Raw genomic sequence first — 22,777 nt, 5'->3', positions numbered from 1 at the left:
ACAGACAGCTGGATTTTACCAGGAGCAACCAGGAACATACGGGATGCCAGCACCACAGGAGGCAGCTTAACCCACTAAGCCATAACGTTGTCCCATCTTTTAAAAAGTGTCTTGTGAAAATCATCCTGGGACCCAGTAACTATACCTGTATGTATGTTAATTACCAGTGTTTTATTTTCCTCTTGCTAGTTTAAAACCTGGCTAGCTTTAAACCTAAGTCTGTATTCTCCCACATACCACAAACAGAAAGATCCAATTCAAATAATTGGCTGGCATCTAAAAACAAGATTACTGTGGACCTAAGCTGTTATACAGTGATTCATTGCGCGGTAAGTTTTCAAACCTTCGAATGATTATCTTTTAAAAAAAAACAAAAGTCTGAGTCTGGGCACCACAGTGACCGCCTTGAAAGGAAAACCAGAAGACGTCTTTTGCTATTTTTCATAATCACAGTTACCTTTGTTGGCCCCAGGTTTAAAGAGTTTGCTGCAAGTCAGCTGGTTGGACACTTCACTGCATTTTCTCGCTGGCACAACGTGATAAAGTTAGCAAAAATTCTCCTAAAACAGACTGAGTTTCTCTTGTATCTGTTCCACTATATGACCAACCGAGCTCTCAAATTCCTTTCATTAGCAAGAAATGTATCAGTGTATGTTTCCAACATCCTGTATTGCAAAAAAAAATCTGGTCAGCTGATTTTCAGAGAACATTCCCCTGGGGAAACTGGAGCTGACTCACTCACTCACTCAAAGCCTCTTAACTGGGCTCCCAGCCTCTCCTCCCCAGAACACATCCCCTCGTGGTGTGCCCAGCATGTCAGACACACCTACTTGAAAACTCTCACCGGCCAAAAAATGGTCTAAAAGGCCAGGGTCCAGATGGCTCTCCCATCCCTCCCTTTCACAAAGCCGCCTCCTAAGAAGTCAGGTCCCAGCCACTTCCTTCCTTCCTCTCACAAAAAACTTTTGCTGAGAAAGCATTCCCACCCTGAGATGCGTCATTTTCTCAAACAAAATCTCCCCCATCCATTCTCGAATAAACTCGGCGCTAGCATGGAGGTTCAATCCTGAAGACACGCACGCAGGCTTGAGGGACTGACCCACCTGTGGGCGCCTGACCTTCCAGGACTCCGCACACGCGCGCAGGCTCGTTAGAAAGACCACACGTGTTAACACTCAAACATTGGCCTCACTAACACTCTTTCGGATCACCGCAACCCTCGATACATAACCTTAAGCATAGCAAAATGTTGCCCATCTAGACCGCCACAGGAAAAGTAGTCTTAAAAAGTAACATTCGCATCCTCCTCCTCCTCCCCCAAAAAAACTCCATATTGACTTTCAGAATTATCCCCTGGGGCCAACGGACTTGAATTGCCAGAGATAAGGACAAATTAAGTAGTTTCCAGAAGGTCAGCGGTCCAGCGCTCTGAAATGAGTCTTCCTGGCCTCTGAATAACTCTCCCAGCAAATGCTGGGGAAACGCCTGCCTCTTCCGACAAATTCACCCCTGGCAGAGAAGATACTCCAACAGCCATGTGAACAAGAATGCAAAAGCAAACCAAAAAAAAAAAAAGAGCCGCGACAATGTTGGGGATTCACATCCATCCTGTCTGGACATCTTCAAAGACCTTACAATATTCAGAGCAAGTTCCACAACTCAAAAATTCGAGACGATTGACAATAACCCTGGGGAGTTCCAACAGCAGGCTTACGTGTCCAGATTTAAGTAAAAACAGAAATAAAGAGATTCTGTCGAGACTTTTAAAAAAACGGCCTGCGAGCAAGGAAGCGCTCCCCCACCCCTTTATTGCATGACTCAATTTGGCTCCGTGGACCCAGTGGTGTCTCGACTAACTCCCATCTCCAGTGCCCGGCGCCCCAAGTTCCACCTCCCAAGCCTTCTCCCCAGCACCTCTGCGCCCTGGAAAGCTGCACAGCCACCCAGGGCGCGCGCCCAGCCTGCGGGGTCCCGGCCGGGACGAGTCCAGGACGCAGCTCCGCGCCGTGCAGGACGGAGCAAGTGGAAGCCCAGCCCCCCGGCGTCGGGCCTGAGCGCTGTCCACCGGCCCCGGACGCCCGGGCTCCAGCCCTGCCTGGGCCAGCAGCCATCCCGCAGGAGCCCAGGGCTGGGTTGCGAGCGCAGACACCCACCTGGCCGCGCCCCACCGAGGACCGGGCCCACCAGGCCCAACCACAGCCACCACTGGACGCGGAGGGTCCGGGACGGCGGCGACTCGGCGTCCGCCCGCATGGCGGTGCGATCCCGCAGGTTGCCCTCAGCACTCGGTCGCCTCCGCCTCTTCCATCCTCCTCCAGCCCAGCCCGGGCCGCGGAGCTAGGACGCGCGCCTGGGAAGCAGGAGGACGAGCACGCGCGCCGCACTGACGCAACTCGGCCCCGGGTCCAAGCTCCCGCGCGGACATCGCGCCCGCCAGGCTGACGTCAGGAAAATTCCAATCGCTGCTCTCTGCCGCCCAACCACGCCGCGGCGGGAGAAGGGATTTCACACGCCCCGCCCCCGTCGCCGTCAGCCCCGCCCCTTTGCGAAGGCCGAAGGAGCCGATTGGAAGCGCAGACAGGGTGCGGCCCCGCCCCGCCCCGAGCCGCGCTTCCCGGTTGGCTGGCTGGCTGGCTGACTGGCTGGGCGGGGCGTCGCCGGGCGCGCCCATTGGCTGCTCGGCAGCGAGGAGCGAGGCTGCGCCGCGGCCTGGCAGACAGGGCACCCGGGCCGGCTCTCCTGGCCGTGGTTCCGCCGCTGGGCCTGGGAAGATGGTGCTGGGAGGCTGCCCGGTGAGTTACTTACTGCTGTGCGGCCAGGCCGCTTTGCTGCTGGGGAACCTCCTGCTGCTGCATTGCGTCTCTCGGAGCCACTCGCACAATGCCACCGCCGAGTCGGAAGTCGCGGCCGCCGCTGTCGCCCACCCGGAGAGCCCCGGCGGGGCGGCGAGCTGGGAGTATGGCGACCCTCAGTCTCCGGTCATCCTTTGCTCCTACCTGTAAGGCGGGGGAAGGGGTAGGGGGCCGCTGGCGGGAGGCGGGGACGGGGAGAGACGGCGTCCTGGGGGTGATACCCTGTCACCCAGGCGGTGACAGTCCTTTCTGTGGGGGCGGTAGGTGCTTTTTTGGGGGGTCCCGGAAGACGCGAACTGGGAAGGAGCAGTGGGGCGCAGTTACCGAGAGAGTGCACGGACAGTAAGGTGCTGGTGGACCGAACCACTAGTTCCTGTCTGCAAGGCACTTAAAAAAAAAGCCACCAATATCCTCGCCCTGGCCAAACCTAAACCACTTTATTAACAAGTGTGTTTGTTGTTGTTGTTTTAACAAGAAAGGGCATTTGGAAAATGCAAACAGAACTGCAAATCCCTTGGCTTCAGTTTGTGCCTGTTGGTCTGGTGGCGTTTGCGTAGGGATGAAAGTTGAACCTGTGGCAAAAGTAAAATCCATCCACAGGACAGGGCGACTCACCTCTCTTCCCCAACACGAGAGTGGGTCTCTCTGGGTGAAGTTGTCCGGGCTCGGCTTGGATGGACAGCGCCTCTTGGCCTTGTTGCTGCCGGGCCTTGGAGTAAATAACGCTTTGCAAAGATGGGGCTGACTGTCCCTTTCCTGATTTACAGGCCCGAGGAGTTTATAGAATGTGACGACCCAGTGGATCATTCGGGAAATGTAACCGCATCCCAGGAGCTCGGTTATGGCTGTCTCAAGGTGAGTTTGTTTGGTGGTCCTTGCGAGCTCTCAGCTCTGGTATAAACGCTTGCTACTGTTAACTGCCACTGCAGGGGTAGAAAGTGACCTGCTCCTGGAAGTTTGCAGCTGGCCTGGGTCAGCGGTTGAGCACGACGTGGTTTTCTGGGGAAGCATTGTCCATGCCAAAGCCACCCAGAAGCAAAGACCAACCTGACAGTGGGTTTCTTGCATTGAGATTGACAGGTGTGTGTCACTGTGGACTCTGACTGATGGTGGAAAGCTGAAGTTTATTAGCGTCATATAGGATAAGGGAGGAGGTATTGAGCTTATCAACAAAACCCATCAACAGTTTCTCTACTGTTGTTTGGAACTGCTTTTGTTGCACATCCCACCAAGTGTTCACCTGCTGTCCACTCAGCTGTTCTCATGATATCCAATCAGTTATACAAAAAGTATCCATTCAGCTGTACAGGGGACATCCAATCAGTCACACAAATGGCATCCATCCAGTTTTCACACAAATATTGTCCTATCAGTTGTAATCCTGTGCTCCCTGGCCTAGGGTCACAGTGTCCTTCTATAAGTGTGAATCTGCCGGGTTAACCCTTGGGCTGGCTTGCTAAGGTAGACACTTTGCTCAAAGCACAGAACAGAAGGCTGTGCGCTCTCCGGAGCTGGTGATGCATGCAGGGCGCAGCGCCGCCGTCTGCAGCCTTTCCACCAGGCAAGCCATGGACTTAGAAACTGTCCATGAGTACACACCTTTGTAGGAGGGTGAGACATTCGTGGGACGCCTTGGGTAAAAATGACCTCCTGGCATGAAAAGAAGCCATTTGGGTCCATTAGGAATAGTCCTAATCCTGACTGTTTTTTAAAGATTTATTTATTTTTATTGGAAAGGCAGATATACAGAGAGGAGAGACAGAAAGGAAGATCTTCTGTCCAATAGTTCACTCCCCAAGTGGCTGCCCCGCTGGAGCTGAGCCAATCAAGCCAGGAGCCTCTTCCCAGTCTCCCATGCAGGTGCAGGGTCCCAAGACTTTGGGCCGTCCTCAACTGCCTTCCCAGGCCACAGGCAGGGAACTGGATGGGAAGTGGGGCCGCCAGAATTAGAACTGGTACCCATATGGGATCCCAGGCATGCAAGGCAAGGACTTTAACCACTATGCTATCACGCCAGGCCCTAATCCTAATTTTTTTTTAAAGATTTATTTATTTTTATTGGAAAGTCAGATATACAGAGAGGAGGAGAGACAGAGAAGAAGATCTTCCATCCGATGATTCACTCCCCAAGTGGCAGCAACGGCCGATGCTATGCCGATCCGAAGCCAGGATCCAGGAACTTCTTCCGGGTCTCCCACACAGGTGCAGGGTCCCAAAGCTTTGGGCCATCCTCGACTGCTTTCTCTGGCCACAAGCAGGGAGCAGGATGGGAAGTGGAGCTTCTGGGATTAGAACCGGCACCCATATGGGATCCCGGGGTGTTCAAGGTGAGGACTTTAGTCGCTAGGCCACGGCGCCGGGCCCTCCTAATCCTAATTTTTAAAAAGGAAAGAAACTAATAAAGTTTGCAGATCTCCAGCCCAGCATGGATTCATCCTATATCCTGCATAATGCTTGTCATGATTTAATCAGATGATAGGAGGCAAATTAGGGGAAAAACCTTTCCTATATTAAATGTAAATCTTACAAACAGAAATAAACCTGACAGCAGCAAGAACAAAAAAAAAAAAAAAAAAGCAGCTCTTACTAAAATCACATGTAAAGAAACATTTCAGATACAACTGAATGTTGCCTTATTGGTCGTTAGTGATAAGAGCTTGGTGACCGTTAGAGCAAGGTTACTCACTTTTGCCGGTGTTTAATTGAAAACTGAGCTGATCCTATCCTGGCACCCGGCTCTCACGGGACCCAGAAGCTTTCAAGGACTGAGTATTCAGGGCATTCTGAGTTCCAGGGAGTTGCCCTTTCGTCCTCATTTCACAAAGCCATCCTTTTGGGAGAACATTCCAACAAAACAGTTGGAAACTACTCTGTTTTCACGGCAAGAATTGAGGCAAGCAAAATACAAGAGCCTCAATTCTGAAACTTGTTGCCAAAATTTAAACTATGTACGTACTGTAGATTTATAGCAATTACCCCTTCATTATTAAATTATGAAAACAGTAGGACTGGATTTTCAGCACAGCGAGTTAAAGCCACCAATCAGTGTAGTGAGGAGAACCACCTGCTGTAATGCCAGCATCCCACGGACATGTCAGGTCATGTCATGGCTGCTCCATTTCTAACCTGGCTTCCTGCAGCTGGCCTGAGAAAGCACTGGGAGATGACCCAAGTACTTGCGGCTCCTGCCATCCACACAGGAGACCCGGATGAAGCTCCCGGCTTCAACCTTGCATCGTGGCCATTTGGGGAGTGAGCCAACCAGTGAAAGACCTCTGTCTTATTTTCTCTCTCACTCACTCTCCCCGCCACTGCATCTGTGTCTCATCTTTGTGCACGTACCGTATCAGGATGCCAGTTCAACTCCTACCTACTCCACTTCTGATTCAGCTTCATGATGATGCACATGGAAAGCAGCTGAGGATGACCTAAGTACCGGGGTGTTTTCCCACCAATGTGGGAGACCCAAGTGGAATTCCTAACTCCTGCCTTTGACCTGACTTCACCCTAGCTGTTGTGGGCATTTAATGAAATTAATGATTTTCTTTTATTTTTTTTTTTTAAGATTTTATTTATTTATTGGGAAGTCAGATATACAGAGAGGAGGAGAGACAGAGAGGAAGATCTTCCATCCGATGATTCACTCCCCAAGTGGCAGCAACGGCCGATGCTATGCCGATCCGAAGCCAGGATCCAGGAACTTCTTCAGGGTCTCCCACACAGGTGCAGAGTCCCAAGGCTTTGGGCCGTCCTCGACTGCTCTCCCAGGCCACAAGCAGGAAGCTGGATGGGAAGTGGAGCTGCTGGGATTAGAACCAGCACCCATATGGGATCCCGGGGTGTTCAAGGTGAGGACTTTAGTCGCTAGGCCATGCCGCTGGACCCTGATTTTCTACATAGATATATATATACACACTGCAGGTTGCTTATTCATTATCCAAAATGCTTGTGTCCAAAAACGTTTCAGAATTTGGATTTTGTTTCTGTTTTTGGAGTTTTTTTGTGAATATGACATACCTTGGGGTCAGGACCAAAGTCCAAACGTAAAATTCCTTTATTTCTCATACGCACCTTGTAGCCTAAGTCCATGCTTATATCATATTTTCAGTGCACCTGCATTTGGACCGCAGCTTATCCCATGAGGGTAGTGTGAAACTTTATGCTTGCGACATTGGAGTGCTCAGGAAGTTCTGGATTTTGGGTGTCAGATTCAGGGTGCTTAACCCATGTAGAATCGGAGAAGCCAGTCGTGGGGGGAACCATCATTTGAAGCTTGTCACTAAATTCCATATTTTTGTAGCACTGCTTTACCCTAACCTTGTTCAAATAAAGCCAGTCCCAAGGCAGCTTTTATTAGTGACACGAAGATATGTTTTTGTATGCATTGTTTTGGTGACTTTGGCTTTCGTTGTGGTTTGGGCTGTTACCCACAGTTCGGCGGTCAGGCCTACAGTGACGTGGAACATACTGCAGTCCAGTGCCGAGCCCTCGATGGAATTGAGTGTGCCAGTCCCAGAACCTTCTTACGGGAAAATAAACCTTGTATAAAGTAAGTACAACTTTGAACGTGGCAGTTGATACTTGGGTGTGGATAAACCCATTTTCCTTGTGATTTCTTTCAATGTGGCTTTTTTTCTTTTAAATGTTTAAATATGATGTCTGGGCATTAAGTATTGGCACAGCCAGTGTGGTTATAGTAGAGAAGACATTGGCTAGGAGACCAGAAGTTGTGAATTCTAGATGTCTCTTTCCCTACTGGCTGGGGACCTGGAACCCTCTCCAAAATGAACTCCTCTCCAAAATGAGGATTTATTTTTAGATTTATTTACTTGAAAGGCAGAATTTCAGAGTGGAGGGGAGGTAGATGAAGAAACAAAACATACTTTCATCTGCTGATTCACTGCTGAAATGGCCGCAATGGCCAGAGCTGAGCCAGGCCAGAGCCAGGAGCCAGGAGCTTCCTCCAGGTCCTTCCCATGGATTCAGGGACCCAAGCACCTGGCCCATCCTCTGCTGCTTTCCACATTAGCAGGTGGCTGGATCAGAAGTGGAGCAGACAGGACCCATACTGGCACTCATATGGGATGTTGGCTTTGATAATGGCACATTTACCCCCTGTGCCACAACACCAGCCCCATGTGTTTAGCTCAGAGCCCATGGAAGCTATTCTTGCACCCACTCCCACCCTTTGCCCACAAGAAAGCCCACCAAAGGCAGTGAGTGACCCTCGGCTTCCAAGCACCACGGTGTCTTCTCCATAGGGCCTTACTCAGTGAGCCATGCTTCCTGCCTCTAACGCCTGGACTATAGTTATCTTTTTCTTTTTCCCCAGTTCCTCCTGGGTCTCCTCTCGTGATTACACCTGGCTGACCTTCTCATAAACTCCTCAGCCACATTAGGTTTGAGCGTCTTAAAGTTGTTGCTAAAACATCCTCCCTCTCGTCCCCTCGATCCAGGTACACGGGACACTACTTCATCACCACGCTGTTGTACTCCTTCTTCCTGGGCTGTTTCGGAGTGGACCGTTTCTGTCTGGGGCACACCGGCACAGCGGTGGGGAAGCTGTTGACGCTGGGAGGACTTGGCATCTGGTGGTTTGTTGACCTCATTTTGCTTATCACGGGAGGACTGATGCCAAGTGATGGCAGCAACTGGTGCACCGTCTACTGAGAGGAGCCACTGGGAGAGCCCAGGGGACCAGGGAACGCTGTCGTCCGAAGTCACCTCTGCAGGCTCACGGCTGCACGGGAGGAGACAGGATTGGTGGAGAAGGCTTCTTTCGACTTGGGATTTTCAGCCCAGATCTTAACTGTGGAGCTCAGAAGTGATCAACAGTGTTGTGGCAATCTAATCTGAGCCTCTCTCCCCGTGTACCAAATATAAAGGATAGTGACCAAACCATGAGCTGCAAAAAGGCTTCCATCGTGTTTGGCCCAGCGCATGGCCCCGTCTTCAGCCGCCGTCGGGAGCAAATGGAGCCGCCAGCACAAGCACCGTGAGTGGCGTGCTCCACTTGCCTTTTGCAACCCTGAGATTTGGAGTGTAGCCAGTGAACATCTTCAGCAGCAGAAGAAATGGCTGTGGATGTTCATACATGCCAAAGTTGTTAAATTATGTGGAAAAGAAATAAACGTGGCCAACCTGGGCGTTTGTGTGAATACCGTAATAGAGAGGGAAGCGCAGTATTTGGGTTGCTGTGAATGAGGCATTCAGAACGAGACACCCTCTGACTAACCCCTTCTCGCCATTCCTGTGCTCCAGAGGCAGTACAGGCCATGGTTTCAAAGCCACACTGTTTCACGCATGTGTAAGCTGAACCATTCCCCTTAGCAAAGCTGTCTGTCGGCTGGTTTAAAATATATACATATATATCATTGTAAAACTCCTCTTCACAGCTGACTCAGATACAGTGAGGCTTATCATGCCCTGTGAAGGAAGAGCACACTTCTCCTTAAAAAGTCCCGAGTACCAGGGCAGAGTTAGCATGTCAGTTACGGGGCAAGGGAACACGGAACACGTTCAGGCAGGATAAGCATGGCACCCAGCTCTCACAGGGACCTACCACGACAAAGAGGGCATAAGCAAGCTTTTGCATTCCCAGGTCACTAGGAATAAAAGGGAAATAAAACCAATTGTGATTCGTTTTCAAGAACTCTGCCCATACTTCACATTCAAGTTAAAAAAGAAAGACTGTTAAATATAAAAATAAAGGTGGGACTTGTGAGCAAGGCACACAAAGAGCCTGCTATTTGGACTAACTTTGAAATTGTAGAAAAAACCAAGGTAAAACTACCCACAGTTTGCTTTTAGGATAATCGGCTTAAAGAACAGGCATCAACGGTATTTTCCCTGGATGTGTTCTCTCATTTTGCAGCAACTTTCCAGAAAGTCTCTGCTCTGCCATTCCCAGATTTACATCATCAGCGTTCTTACCATAATTAAAGGCACAATTTTATTTAAAAAAAAAAATAGTTATTTTGTTCTGTCTTGAAAGTTTTGTGCCACACAGGCCTTAATCTTGCTTATAACAGTAAGGACTGGTAGACTCTTGATTCATAATGTCTGTACAGTAAGACAGTATTGTGTTAAGATTGATTCAAGAGGCAGAGCAACAGAGAAAAGCTTCACTCCTTAAAGGGCTTCAACAACCCAGGAACTCCATCCAGGTCTCCCACATGGGTGGCAGGGGTTCAGGCACATGGGCCTTCGTCCAGTACCTCCCAATATACGTCAGCAGGAAGCTGGACCTCTAACCAAAGTGGCACTCCAGTGTGGAACACCAACTTCAGAAGTAGTGGCTTCGCCATACCACGATGCCAGCCCCTAGGGCAGCGTCTTTCTTTGACATGAAGAGACTAGACCTTCTCCCCAGTAAAACACACGTAAAATTTTGGATAGAATTTAAGGAGGCTCAAAGATACCATATATTTTTTTTTTAAACTCGCTTTTGAGAAATATCAGGTACTAAAAACTTCCAAAATAAGATACTAATTGAAGTTCAAAGTCTTGCCTCATCCCACGTGCTGCTTTTGTATCTCTCCAAAGATACTCATCAACCCCATCAAAAGTTGTTTTCTTTAGAAGAAACGAATAAGAATTCAAAGTACTGATGTTGGCAGGAAGATGTTGGGTTAAAAACTCCTAGTCTAAAGGAATGTAGAAGCTTAGTGGTCAGGAAAGGCTGTTGGGGACTGAAGTTGTGTTCACTGTTACCATGACCTCAAGTAGACTCACAGGGCTACTCCTGTGTGACAGCTCCCAATTCTGCTTCAATCAAAGTGATGCCCATGATTGCTGGCCGCAGAGCCTGGCCAACTGTGACAGCCTGAAGAACTGAGTCGAACAGCAACAGCACTGGATCACCCGGATTCTGGTGGATTTTCTAAATACGGAAGGTGGATAGATAACACTTGTCTATATGTCTGTGCTGTATCTAGTTTGTGCCTGCTATTAAAACCGGAAACACTGGAAAGTCCCTCTGTAAAGGTTGGTTGCTTTTTTTCTTCTTCTTTCTTTCTTTTCAGTTTCCAATCTTTAATAAAATGTCATCAGTTCCCCAGACTTCCTGGCACCGTATCCTTCCTGCACTTGGCTTAATAAGGCTTCTCCAGACCAGCACCCCCAGGCTAATGATCCCTGAACATGTGTGGTGTGTGGAAAGCATCTGTTTTTCTTTATTCAAGAGATCTTTGCCATCTTTGGCACATCTTCAATACAAACCAGATATTATAACTTTGGCTTTTTTGCAAAGTAAGCTTTCTTTAAAGCAAGATGACTTAATTGATTATTTCAGGTATGACCGTCAGGAACAACGTTTCACGTCCTCGGCGGACGACGAAGGCAAGGGACTCGCTGTCCTTCACGGCGTCGATGACATCAGCGGTGGTAGTAACAGGTTGCCCATTTATGCTGACAATCACGTCGTGGTCTCTGAACCCAGAGCTGGGGAGAGAAGGGAAAATAAAAGTCCATAAACTTGGGAAAGGCATACTTACTCCCATCTAAAATTCTGGCATCGCCTTTCTTAAGAACTTCTCCTTCGTAGGCCCTGAACCACGGAACCAGAGAAAGCGGCTGATGTTCTGAATAGAAGAGCTCTTCTCAGATGTGTGGAAGGACAATCAGCCATCTCACTTCATAGGAATAACACCCGGCCGGCCGAGTCGCGTGTAAGAAGTGCGCTAGTCTACGGACTGGACTTGGCTTTGAACAGTGTGACGTTCAACATGTGTTCACATCTGGCCTCTGTTTACCGCAAGCACACGCCAGCAAAGATGCAAAGCCCGAGCAACACATTTCCCCTCACTTTGCTTCCTTTGCTTGTGGACCTGGAGTACATGCTCAGAAGCACATGGCAGCCCTGCTCCCAGTCAGTCACAAGGCCATCAACACTTCCAACTTCCTAAAGCTCTGCTTCTAGCTTCCTCTGCCCCATAATTGCAATTGCATGCATTCCATAATCTTCTCTTCCCATAGAAGAAATTTTCTATCAACAAGAACCAGCTCAAATATAAAACCCCGCAATAAATACAGAGCTATACTCTCCTTGGTCTTCAAGATGGAAATAGGATGGAGGGGGAGCATCAAGAAATGACTTTGGGGGCCCAGCGTGATGGCGCAGTGGTTAAGGTCCTCGCCTTGAACGCCCAGGAGCCCATATGGGCGCCAGTTCTAATCCTGGCAGCCCCGCTTCCCATCCAGCTCCCTGCCAGTGGCCCGGGAAAGCAGTGGAGGACGGCCCAAGGCTTTGGGACCCTGCACCCTCATGGGAGACCTGGAAGAGCTCCTGGCTTCGGATTGGCTCAGCTCCAGCCGTTGCGGCCGCCTGAGGAGTGAATCATCGGATGGAAGATCTGTCTCTGTCTCTCCTCTCTGTATATCCACTTTTCCAATAAAAATAAAATCTTAAAAAAAAAAAAATGACTTTGGGAGACGCCAGCTGAGAGAAATCAGAAACTTGAGGAAGGATGACTGTGGAAGGATTACCAGGACTGATGGAGTTTGCAGCCAGCAGCGTGTGGCACAGACATTTAAGCCACCCCAGGCACCCCATGTCAGGGCACCAGCTTGAGTCCACTTCACATCCAGCTCCCTGCTAATGCTTCGGGGAAGGCAGCAGAAAATGGCCCGAGGAGCTGGGCCACAGCCACCGGGTGGGAGACCTAGATGGAGTTCCATGTGCCTGGCTTTAGTGCTAGAAGGTCTACCCATCCTCAACACCATTACTCTACCATTCAAATAAATTTTTTCAAGAATGCATGGATCAGGGCCCAGTGCAGTAGCTCAGCAGTTAAAGTCCTCACCTTGCACATGCTGGGATCCCATTTGGGCACCAGTTCTAATCCCAGCAGCCCCACTTCCCATCCAGCTCCCTGCTTGTGGCCTGGGAAAGCCGTCGAGGATTGTATATCTGTATACTGTATATCTGACTTTCCAATAAAAATAAATCTTTAAAAAAAAAAAGAATGTGTAGATCTTGAAAAGAGGCAGAAAAGTGAGTGCTGCGGCACAGCCAGCTACACCAGGGCCTGGGATACCCACAGGAGTCCTGCCTGCTCCCTTTCCCATCCAGCTCCCTGCTAGCGCACCTGAGAGGCAGTGGTGATAGAAGTACTTGGGTTCCAACTACCTACATGGGAGACCCGATGGAGTTCCTGGCTCCTGGCTTCAACTGGGCCAACCCTGGCTGATGTGAGCACTTTTTAAAAAGATTTATTTATTTATTTTTGTTGGAAATGTAGATATTCAGAGAGGAGGAAAGACAGAGAGGAAGATCTTCCATCGGATGATTCACGCCCCAAGCGTCCGCAACGGCTGGAGCTGAGCCAATCCAAAGCCAGGAGCCAGGAACTTCCTCCAGCTCTCCCATGAGAGTGCAGGGTCCCAAGGCTTTGGGCCATCCTTAACTGCTTTCCCAGGCCACAAGCAGGGAGCTGGATGGGAAGTGGGGCTGCCAGGATTAAAACCGGTGCCCAAGAACTTTAGCTGCTAGGCTACCATGCCAGGCCCAGAAACTGAATTTCTAAGAGTCAGTTACTTTGAGCAGTAATTCTCTCACATTTTAAGCTTTATATGAATCTCCTGTGGATCTTGTTAAACTGGTAGATTCAACTTAGTGTACTGAAGGTTGGGCCTGCGATTCTGTATTTCTAACAAGCTCCAATTGAAGCCAATGCCAGGACTGAAAAGAGCCCTGGCCTTGAACCAGAAGTGAAAAATAAGAATGTGGGAATGGGCAGAAAAGTCTGTGACAAGCCCTACTTAGCATGTAGCTATGCTAAACAGCCATTACTCTATGGGTTCTATTTGTTAAAATTGATTTATTCGATTTATTCGTTTGAAAGGCCGAGTTCCAGAGAAGAAGAGGGAGAGATCTTCATCTCTGGTTCACGCTCCAAAGGTCTACAATGGCCCGAGGAGAGCCAGGTTGAAGCCAGGAGCTTCTTCCAGGTTTCCTACATGGGCGCAGGGGCCCGAACACTTCAGCCACCTTCTAGCTCCCTGCTTTCTGAGGTATACCAGCAAGGCGCTAGATTATAAGCAGGGCCGCCGGGACTCGAACCAGTGCCCATATGGAATGCCGGTATCACAAGCACCCCACAATACCAGCCCCCACTCTACGACTTCTTTACCCTAGTAGAAATGTTGACAAAACCAAAGCACATTACTCAGCTCTTGGAAACTAAGCAAAAAATAGTGACAAGGACATACAGAAACACAAGAAAAAGACTTGGCGGAATGGTTGTAGGATAATCCACCTGTTCTGTCAGTAGCTGGTATTGATTGCATGCTTTAAACCAAAAGCAAATCAGCTCAAGAACCTTCTTTTCACAGTGTCCTAACTTTTGCTTCATTACACAGAAAAGAAAAAAGTGTTTGAAAAAACCTGACATATGTACAAAACCTAGGAGCACCTTGTATTCTTCCCATTCTTAATAACCGTTAACTATTTGACCTTAGTTAAGTCATGCACTATCTAAATAATTATAGACTTTTAATAATTAACTTCAGGATCTGCCTAGAGTTCAGCCATCTCCTGTAACAGCAGCGTCCTACATGTGATCCCGTTCAAACCCTGGCTGCTCTGTTTTCAATCCTGCTTCCTGCTAAGGTGGCGGGGAAGGCAGTGGAGGATGGCCCAAGTGCCTGGGCCCCTGGCACCCCTTGTGAGAGACCTGGAAGAAGCTTCAGCCTGACCAAGCCCTGCTTATTGGGGCCATTGAGGAGTGATTTTAATTATGCCTTTAAAATAAATAACATTTAAAAAAATTAATTGTTAATAATGATTAGCAACGGAGACTTTTAAACAGCCAAAATAGTAACTCTTACTATTTAAAGGGCAGACTTGGAAAATCCTAGCGAAGATAAGTAAAACTTAGACTGTTCACTCTTATCTTGAGGTTTTGTTGAAAGACACAGAACCAAACCCCCTCCACAAAAATACAAGGGGTCTTCAGAAAGTTAATGAACACATGTGTATTATGGGGGCCAGTACTGTGGTGTAGTGGGTTACACTGCCAGCTGCGACGCCAACACCATATACAGGCTCCACTTACAAGGCAAAGCCCAGCTAGTGAGCCTCGGAAAGCAGCAGCAGATGGCCCAGGTGCTTGGACCCCTACCACCCATGGGGGAGACCTGGACTGAATTTCCATATCCCAGTTTCAACCCAGCCTGACTCAGCCATTTCAGGCCTCCGGGAAGTTCATCAAGAGGGTGGGTGTTCTCTCTATCTGTCCCTCTCTCTGCCTTCCTGCATATCAAATAAAAAACTTTAAATTTTTTTAAAGTGCTTCTGGATTTTTTAGATTAATCAAAATTAAATACAACTTAGAATTCATTCAAAGTGTTCACACATATTCAGTGGCCACCCTAATGGGCAGAACAAATCTAGATCCCACCCACATGCCCCCCTACACAGGTCTAGAAGGAACGAAGGAAGCTGAGCCCACGCTTCTCACCTTTCTGCAGCAGTTCCTTGAATCACTTCATAGACAAAAACCCCAGAACTCACATCAGGAAAGTCCGGATCCTGCCTTTTCATTTCCTGGAGGAGGCTGCAAGAAGCAAGAAGATAAGCAAGGAGGATAGCGTGGCCCCTGAGCCCCAGCCAAAGCCTGCAACTGTCCTGCTCCAGGTTCCAGGTAACGTCAACACGGCATCGAGGCACTCACAGTCACCCTCCCCCAGTGCAGGTGGATCCTCTGTGCCACAGCTTTGGATCCCTGGACAAAATTGAACGCAGCTGCAGTGAGAGGCATCATGTGCAGGCCAAGGCAGTCCCAGGGCCCCTGGCAAACAGGACCCCTGGTCTCCATCGCTTTAGCTTAACACTGTCCAGCCATGGCTTTGGCCCCCATGGATGGAACACATGCTTACTTCAGGGTGAGGGGCAGCATTCGAAGACCCAGGTATTTCTTCTGTGAAAAAGCCTTTCCTGTGAAAGAAAATTACAATGTGTTACTAACCACAAAGCCTCCTTCCTTTTAGGAAAACTTCAAAGACATCAGACTTAGAGACACTCTTTCCTCTTGGTGCACTGTGAAATACATGCCTCGGAAAAACCCTCAGGGCACCCACTCACATCTCTCCCAACCCAGCTCCAAGCCTCCAGCCCTTGGGTCTCTTTTCACTCTGGTTCAGTGCAAATACTGCTGCAGACAGTCCATGCTCAGTTTGGCCACCAGATCCACTCTGAGCAGCATCCTGAAACACACGCAAGAAGGGACCAAAACCCTCCCAGCACCCTTTACCTTTCAACTGGCGCTCGTGGTAGTCTGCCAAGAACTGCCTGATGCGATCTGAGGGAATCGCAAAGGAGATGCCCGCGGTCACCTTCAGTGTATTGATGCCAATTACATCACCATCCTGGAGAGGGAAGAGACCTCATGCAATGGGAGTTGCGCAAGCTGAACAGTGCCAACCGCAGCACACACAGGAAGGGGTGATGTTAGTCCCTTAGAGAGAGGTACCCTGCAGACAGCAATGCAAGTTTTGTGGCAGCAGAGCAGAGCTGCACTTGGGCAAAGTTCTCTGTTCTTCCGAGGTCAAGGAGTCAAGCCAGCTGAAAAGGTTTTTTTTTGTTTTTTTTTTTTTTCATCTTGAGTTCATGGTTTTCTCTTAGAAAGTTACATTGATACTTTACAAGGGCGTCATTTGATACAAATAAAAACATAAGGAGGATTTGCCTTTTCATGACTCTAACAAACCTAGAAACCAGCGTGCAAAAGATGACCTAGCTGCTGGATTTTCAGCAATACTTCAAGGAAGCCACTCAGAAGAATTAGAAAAACCGATGTTAGGCAACTAAGGTCAGCTAAGCTCAAAATGGAAAGCAGAACTTACTTTCCCAGTATCACGCTTCGGCATCTGCTAGCCTTTGCTTGGCAATGGAAAAGACAGCTTTTCAAATACAGATTCTAACTCAGTATGTCTAAAGAGCCTAAAATTCTATATTTTATGTCTGCTCTACTTCATTGTGTCAAAAAAGAAAGATGAGCACAAAAATCTACAATGTTATAAATACAGGGCACTCAATTCTTTCATATATACTGCATGCTCTTCAAGGTAAATGGAGTGAGCGTTTGGCACAGCCGTTTAAGTCACCTGAGACACCATATCCCATATAGGATCCAATGCTAGCTTTCTGCCAAAATGCACCTGGGAGGCAGTAGGTGACAGCTCAAAACCTCGAGTCCTTTCCATTCCCATGGAAGACTGGGGTGGAAATGCCAGTTTCTAGCTTTAACCTGACCCCAGCCCCAACCATTGAGGGTGTCTGGGAAGAGAACCAGTGGATGGGAGCTATCTCTCTGTCTCGAGCTCCCTGCCTTTCAAATAAATAAATAAGCAAACACAAGATTTAAAGAAGAGTCAGACCAATCAGCTCAGATGGGCCTGGGAAGCAGGAGCTAGGCTGGGTGTCCAAGGGCATTGCACTGGCTTATATCTGAGCAACTGGAAACCCTACCCTTGCCACCAAAAGCAAACAAAACTGAAGACAAAATATGGAACAAGGCAATGAGTTCTGGCTGCAGCTCTTCTGCTCTCAGTGGGTCAAGGTGAGCCCCAGGAAGCCATGGAGCGTCTCCATTATGGAATCAGCATTGTTGCATGACACAGCAGCAGCAGGGACTTGGGGGTATATAGACACAGCACAGCTGGTCATTTGGCCTAAATCTGAGTTTAATATCCAGACCGTTGGGTTACTCTCCAAAGAAAACAGAAAGGATATTGAAAGGGAAAACGTGTAACCAGCGAGCCAGTAACCAGGTACTGTCACTCGTGTGAGACCACACTTCAGGAGGATACAGCCACACTAGACCTTGGATTTCTCCTAACTTTGTTCTCAAGACCCAAGGATGGAAGCATACCATTCTACAACCCTCCGTGCAAGCGCAGCATGCCACAGCTGCACTATGCCATTCGGTAAAAAGCCTTTGATGGTTAGAAAGAAACACGAAGCAGCAAGAGCGTGGCCACTCACCAAGTTCACCAGAGGACCCCCAGAATTCCCGTGCTGAAGACAGAATTTGAAAAAAAATAAATACAAGCATCAGTCAAGGCAGTGAATATGTCTTCTTATTGTTCTCTACACAGAGTTTCCAAACAGGGCTAGCTTTAGCAAGCTCTGGAAGCCTCTTATGGCCCGAGAGCAGGGGAAATTGCACCCCTCTCATGACCGGCACTGTGGTCAGTGTGGGCACAACAGAGGGCAGCCACCTGTGATGACCAACAGCAACATGGGCTCCTAGCACAGACCCTCAGAGTCCACCCAGCATCCTGATGCCCACCCATCCTATCCAACAGCCTGATATCAGAATACGCACTATTTGGGAGTTGGCACTGTGGCAAAGCAGGGAAAGCCACCAGTGCACCCTGCATGAGCTGTGCTTCAAGTCCCAACCTCGCCACTTCCCGTGCAGCTGCCTGCTAATGTGCCTGGGAGAGCAGTGCAAGATGGTCCCTGCACCCACCCCTGCTTCCTGGCTTCAGACTGGCCCAGTTCCAGCCACTGTAGTTTGCAGAGTGAGCCAGCAGATGGAAGATGCCTCTTTTTCTCTCTCTCTCTATCTGCCCTTCCCTCTCTCTGACTCTGCCTTTCAAATAAATAAGTAAATATTTTTTAAAAATGAATCGGCGGCATTCCAGTCTTCCCCTGGCAGTCTAACTGAACCCTGGACACCCCAGGGAGCCAAAAGGAAAAGAGGCTGTTGTCGATGTTTGTGTCTCGCTGTGCTGCCCGTGTCTCATGGGCTGAGGACAGGCCTCCTGATGACTCACGTTAATGATGGCATCGGTCTGGATATAGTCCATGTCTGAATCCTTCAGCCCTAGCTCTCTGCCCCCTCGCTGCGTGGTGCTGACAATCCCCGCGGTCACTGTGTCCTGCAGAGAAAATGGGCTTCCCAAGGCCACCACGAACTCTCCAGCCCGCAGGTCCGATGACCTTCCCAGCAGCAATACAGGAAGGTCAGTCTGCGCATGGGGCAAAGAGGGACAAGGAGGACAGGTTAGGTGAGGGACACATCCAGGCAGAACTGGCTGGTCTGGGTGCATCACGTATGTGTCACAGCACTGCTCTGGTTTTAGCATGTACTGTCTACGATGCTCCCATCCATGCAGGTTCCACAGTTGCCTCACATCAGACTGCAAAGCCTCGCTTGTTGAAAATCAGGGTGATCTCTGAGATCTTAAATCACTGTGGTAGCCTAGCACCTAGGGCGCTCGCCTTGAGCATGCCGAAATCCCATATGGCCGCTGGTTCTAATCCCGGCAGCTCCACTTCCCGTCTAGCTCCCTGCTTATGGCTTGGGAGAGCAGTCGAGAATGGCCCCAAAGCCTTGGGACCCTGCACCCGTGTGGGAGACCTGGAGGAAGTTCCTGGATCCTGGCTTCGGATCGGCAGAGCACCGGTGTGGGAGACCTGGAGGAGGTTCCTAGCTTTTGGCTTCAGATCGGCGCAGCTCCAGCAGTTGCACTCACTTGGGGTGTAAATCATCAGACGGAAGATCTTCCTCTCTGTCTCTCCTCCTCTCTGTATATCTGACTTTCCAATAAAAAATAATTTTTTAAAGATTTATTTATTTATTGGGAAGTCAGATATGCAGAGAGGAGAGACAGAGAGGAAGATCTTCCATCCGATGATTCACTCCCCAAGTGAGCGCAGCGGCCAATGCTATGCTAATCCGAAGCCGGGAACCAGGAACATCTTCCAGGTCTCCCACAAGGATGCAGGCTCCCAAGGCTTTGGGCCGTCCTCGACTGCTTTCCCAGGCCACAAGCAGGGAGCTGGATGGGAAGTGGGGCTGCCGGGATTAGAACCGGCACCCATATGGGATCCCGAAGCGTTCAAGGTGAGGACTTTAGCCGCTAGGCCATGCCGCCAGGCCCAAAAAACTTTTAAAAATCACTGCTGAAAGAAATCAGTAGTCATAAACCACCAGCAAAGGAGCTGACGAAGATGAATTGACATCAGCCATCATGGAACCCCATTCTAGTTCAAAAGTTTACAAGATGAACATGCCACAAACAAAAAGCAGAGCTTCCACAGGACCCTTCAGGGATCTCAATCAAGTGCAGTTTCCAAGGCAGGGAGCTGAATGGATTGGAATCTGCCTTTCCAGAAAGCTATGCATGTACCATCTGCAGGTTAACTAATGCTGCTAGGGTACAGGTGAGGCAAGGATACCAAAACATTTCAGCTCATGGCAGTCATTTCTGATAAGCTCAGGCAAGTACAGAAATGATTTTCCCAGAGGCTGTGTCTGTTGAAGAAGGAATTACAGGAGGGAAAAACAAAGAAACAAAAAGGTTGGGGAAGGGGTTGACTGCTGGGCAGTAACTGAAATTATTAGGCAACTCCAGGTTGCCATGGTTGCAAATAAACACAGCACGGAGTAGAAAACAGAATCTAGGGGGTAAAAAAAACCTTCAGATAGGTCTGAATCTTCAAAAAGTTTGTGGAAATTGCAAATTCTGAAACAGAAACTACACATGGATTTCAAATTGCTTTGGCATCAAAATCACCTTTTATTTAGTTTTTTCCACCAACTTTTTAAAGTCCTTTTTACGCTACCTAGGAAAGCCGTGGTGCAGGAGTGAAGAAAGGAAATATCGGCACATACATGGAAAAAATATCTTGCCCTACGCAGACTGTAATTCTTCTAATTCTTAGACTTCAAATACTCACATCAGGTTCAATCTTAATCAATGCAAGATCCAATCTGTGGTCAATGTCCTTGATGGCGGCCTCATACTGGGCCCCGTTCTGCAGCTCCACCCGGATGCGCTGCTGGTTGGTAAGGACGTGAGCGTTGGTGACAATGAGCCCATCCTCAGACACTATGAAACCAGAGCCGCTGGATGAGGGGATGTCCTTGCCGGTCAGAGGTGACCTGTCCCCACAAGAGAACCGCATGAGCAAGGAGCAGTGACACCCAGTGCAGCTCTGGGAATCATGGGAACCTCACAGGGACTAAACACACACACACACACACACACACACACACTCACACACACACTCAGTTGCCTGGAACATTCTTCTGCCCATCAGTGCTTATATTTCCTCCATGGTTTGGGCACAGACAACATACCCGGCCCATGTCCTGCCAACATGATAGACAGTTGGTTCCAACTGCCCTTTTCTAGGAGGTCCTGGCCTCTGTTGGTACACGTGGCAGCCCTGTGGGTCCTAGGCTACAAAGAAGTTAATCCCCATGCAAATACTTCAGACAAAAACAGGCCTAGGACCTCCCCCCCACACACACACATTGTGGCCTAGCAGCTTAAGTCCTCGCCATATGGGCGCCAGTTCTAATCCCGGCGGCCCCACTTCCCATCCAGCTCCCTGCTTGTGGCCTGGGAAAGCAGTCGAGGACAGCCCAAAGCCTTGGGACCCTGCACCCGTGTGGGAGACCTGGAAGAAGCTCCTGGCTTCGGATCGGCTCAGCTCCAGCCACTGTGGTCACTTGGGGAGTGAATCATCAGACGGAAGATCTTCCTCTCTGTCTCTCCTTCTCTCTGTATATCTGACTTCCCAATAAAACAAATAAATTAAAAAAAAAAAAAAAAAAGCAGGCCTAGGAAGCCACAGTATCCAGGACCCATGTCAGGAAACCATCAAAGTTACCTAGTCCTGACTCCTCACTGGTCTAGTAGGACAACCCTGCACCTTCGGGGACTGAGTGTCCTTGCACACCAAACAGGACGCCCAGAGAAAGCCTCCCCACCCACCGCCCTCGGGCCTTAAGTTTTGCCAGAGGAGAAAGAAGCCCCAAGAATTTCTGCTCATGCGTCATGCCCCTAGTTAGTACTTGGAAACCAGATTGCTTGTTCCTCTGCTCTTGGGCTACATGTCCTTGAAACAGGTGTTTCAGCCTCTCTGAGCCTCGACAGCCTTCTAGGATTTAGGTGTGTGGTTGGACCTCCCAACAAAGCCTTTACCTGCGGAACAGCTGCAAGTGAACCACAGATGGCGCCACCTTCTCCACCACGGTGGCGATGAAGTTGTACTTGCTCCGGAGCTGGCCTGTGCTTCTGGTTCCTAGGAAGCAACGTTTGGTGCTTACGGCCCTGTCGGGTGTCTTTGCCCACAAACACATTCTCTCTCCCACCGCGAATGAGGTGACGTGCCAGGCTCACCTGGGTCCCCGCAGCCACCCTTCTGTATGGGCACCGCCGGGAGTGCGCCTCGAAGGCGCGCGGCACGGTTCTCAGCACGGAGTGCGCACAGGCTGGGGTAGGTACGCCCGTCGCTGCCGCACACGGCCGCATCCTCCTCCGGACAGTCGCAGGTGCCGAGCCAGCTGCCTCTGACCGGCTTCAGGTGGCACTGCAGCCCTGGGGCGCACGGCCGGCCCCGCAGCCCGCCGCAAGCTTCGCCCTCCGCCCCGGCGCAGACGCGGCAGCAGCGACAGCGGTCCAGCACTGGGGGCATCCCCGCGGAGCAGGTGGGCAGCGGCGGGCAGCGCATCGGCTCGCAGACTGCGGGGCACGGAAGCAAGGGCCTGGACCTTCTCGCCTCGACCTTTGGGGTAGGCTCAGGGGACAGCAGCAGCAGCAACCACAGCCAGAGGCAAGAGCCGAGCTCAGCCGGCAGCCGCTGAGGTCTGGTCATGCTGCTCCCCTTGGCTGTCTGCTTCCCCCTGTTCCAGTTACTTCACTCTGGCCCCGAAATGAAGTGAGCAATACTTTCTCTGGGCTGGGACGTCACCTCCGCCAGTCCCCAGGCTTTAAGGGACAGACCTTGGCAGACCTCTGCAGAAACACACCCCAGCGGTGGCACCAGCGTCCAGCCGCCCAGGGACCAGGCCTGTCCCTCCTCCCTTCTCCCCTCCAGGCAGTCCCCAGTCCCGGGACTGGTCTGAGCCATAAAAAACAACAGGGGCAGACTAAGGAAAAAAGTGATCCACCCACGGCCAGAA

The 22,777-nt window shown here is 49.8% G+C and overlaps 3 protein-coding genes across 3 annotated transcripts in view; 1 reads left to right on the top strand and 2 right to left on the bottom strand.

The window, feature by feature from the left end:
• ADAM9 (ADAM metallopeptidase domain 9) overlaps positions 1-2,334 on the bottom strand; it is an 86,095-nt gene extending 83,761 nt beyond the window's left edge. Inside the window, exon 1 of the mRNA XM_040970510.1 lies at positions 2,154-2,334. Coding sequence (XP_040826444.1) covers positions 2,154-2,253 — 100 coding nt within the window. The 5' untranslated portion in view covers positions 2,254-2,334. The remainder of the gene's footprint in view (positions 1-2,153) is intronic.
• Positions 2,335-2,709: 375 nt separating this feature from the next.
• TM2D2 (TM2 domain containing 2) lies at positions 2,710-8,998 on the top strand. The gene is made up of 4 exons (XM_040970486.1): positions 2,710-2,998; positions 3,620-3,707; positions 7,286-7,401; positions 8,309-8,998. The coding sequence occupies exons 1-4, from the start codon at positions 2,772-2,774 to the stop codon at positions 8,520-8,522; spliced, it is 645 nt and encodes a 214-aa protein (XP_040826420.1). The 5' UTR covers positions 2,710-2,771; the 3' UTR covers positions 8,523-8,998.
• A 2,006-nt stretch (positions 8,999-11,004) lies between these two features.
• On the bottom strand, positions 11,005-22,720 carry HTRA4 (HtrA serine peptidase 4). The gene is made up of 9 exons (XM_040970432.1): positions 21,996-22,720; positions 21,798-21,897; positions 20,545-20,749; positions 18,636-18,830; positions 17,839-17,871; positions 16,106-16,220; positions 15,732-15,789; positions 15,314-15,409; positions 11,005-11,294 (listed from the first exon to the last, which is right to left on the bottom strand). The coding sequence occupies exons 1-9, from the start codon at positions 22,468-22,470 to the stop codon at positions 11,129-11,131; spliced, it is 1,443 nt and encodes a 480-aa protein (XP_040826366.1). The 5' UTR covers positions 22,471-22,720; the 3' UTR covers positions 11,005-11,128.
• Between the last annotated feature and the right edge of the window lie 57 nt (positions 22,721-22,777).

The sequence above is a fragment of the Ochotona curzoniae genome, unplaced genomic scaffold (genome assembly GCF_017591425.1).
Source record: "Ochotona curzoniae isolate NIBS_2020 unplaced genomic scaffold, NIBS_Ocur_1.0 contig_1976, whole genome shotgun sequence".
NCBI classification, from domain to species: domain Eukaryota; kingdom Metazoa; phylum Chordata; class Mammalia; order Lagomorpha; family Ochotonidae; genus Ochotona; species Ochotona curzoniae.
This window is presented reverse-complemented; position numbering and strand designations above follow the sequence as displayed.

Coding starts and splice junctions, on each gene's coding strand:
- HTRA4 (XM_040970432.1), bottom strand. CDS start 22,470: ATGACCAGACCTCAGCGGCTGCCGGCTGAGCTCGGCTCTTGCCTCTGG. Junction 17,872..18,635: donor AGACCGATGCCATCATTAAC/GTGAGTCATCAG, acceptor TTCTGTCTTCAG/CACGGGAATTCTGGGGGTCC. Junction 16,221..17,838: donor GGGGTCCTCTGGTGAACTTG/GTGAGTGGCCAC, acceptor TTCCCTCTCCAG/GATGGTGATGTAATTGGCAT.
- TM2D2 (XM_040970486.1), top strand. CDS start 2,772: ATGGTGCTGGGAGGCTGCCCGGTGAGTTACTTACTGCTGTGCGGCCAG. Junction 2,999..3,619: donor GTCATCCTTTGCTCCTACCT/GTAAGGCGGGGG, acceptor CCTGATTTACAG/GCCCGAGGAGTTTATAGAAT. Junction 7,402..8,308: donor GAAAATAAACCTTGTATAAA/GTAAGTACAACT, acceptor CCCTCGATCCAG/GTACACGGGACACTACTTCA.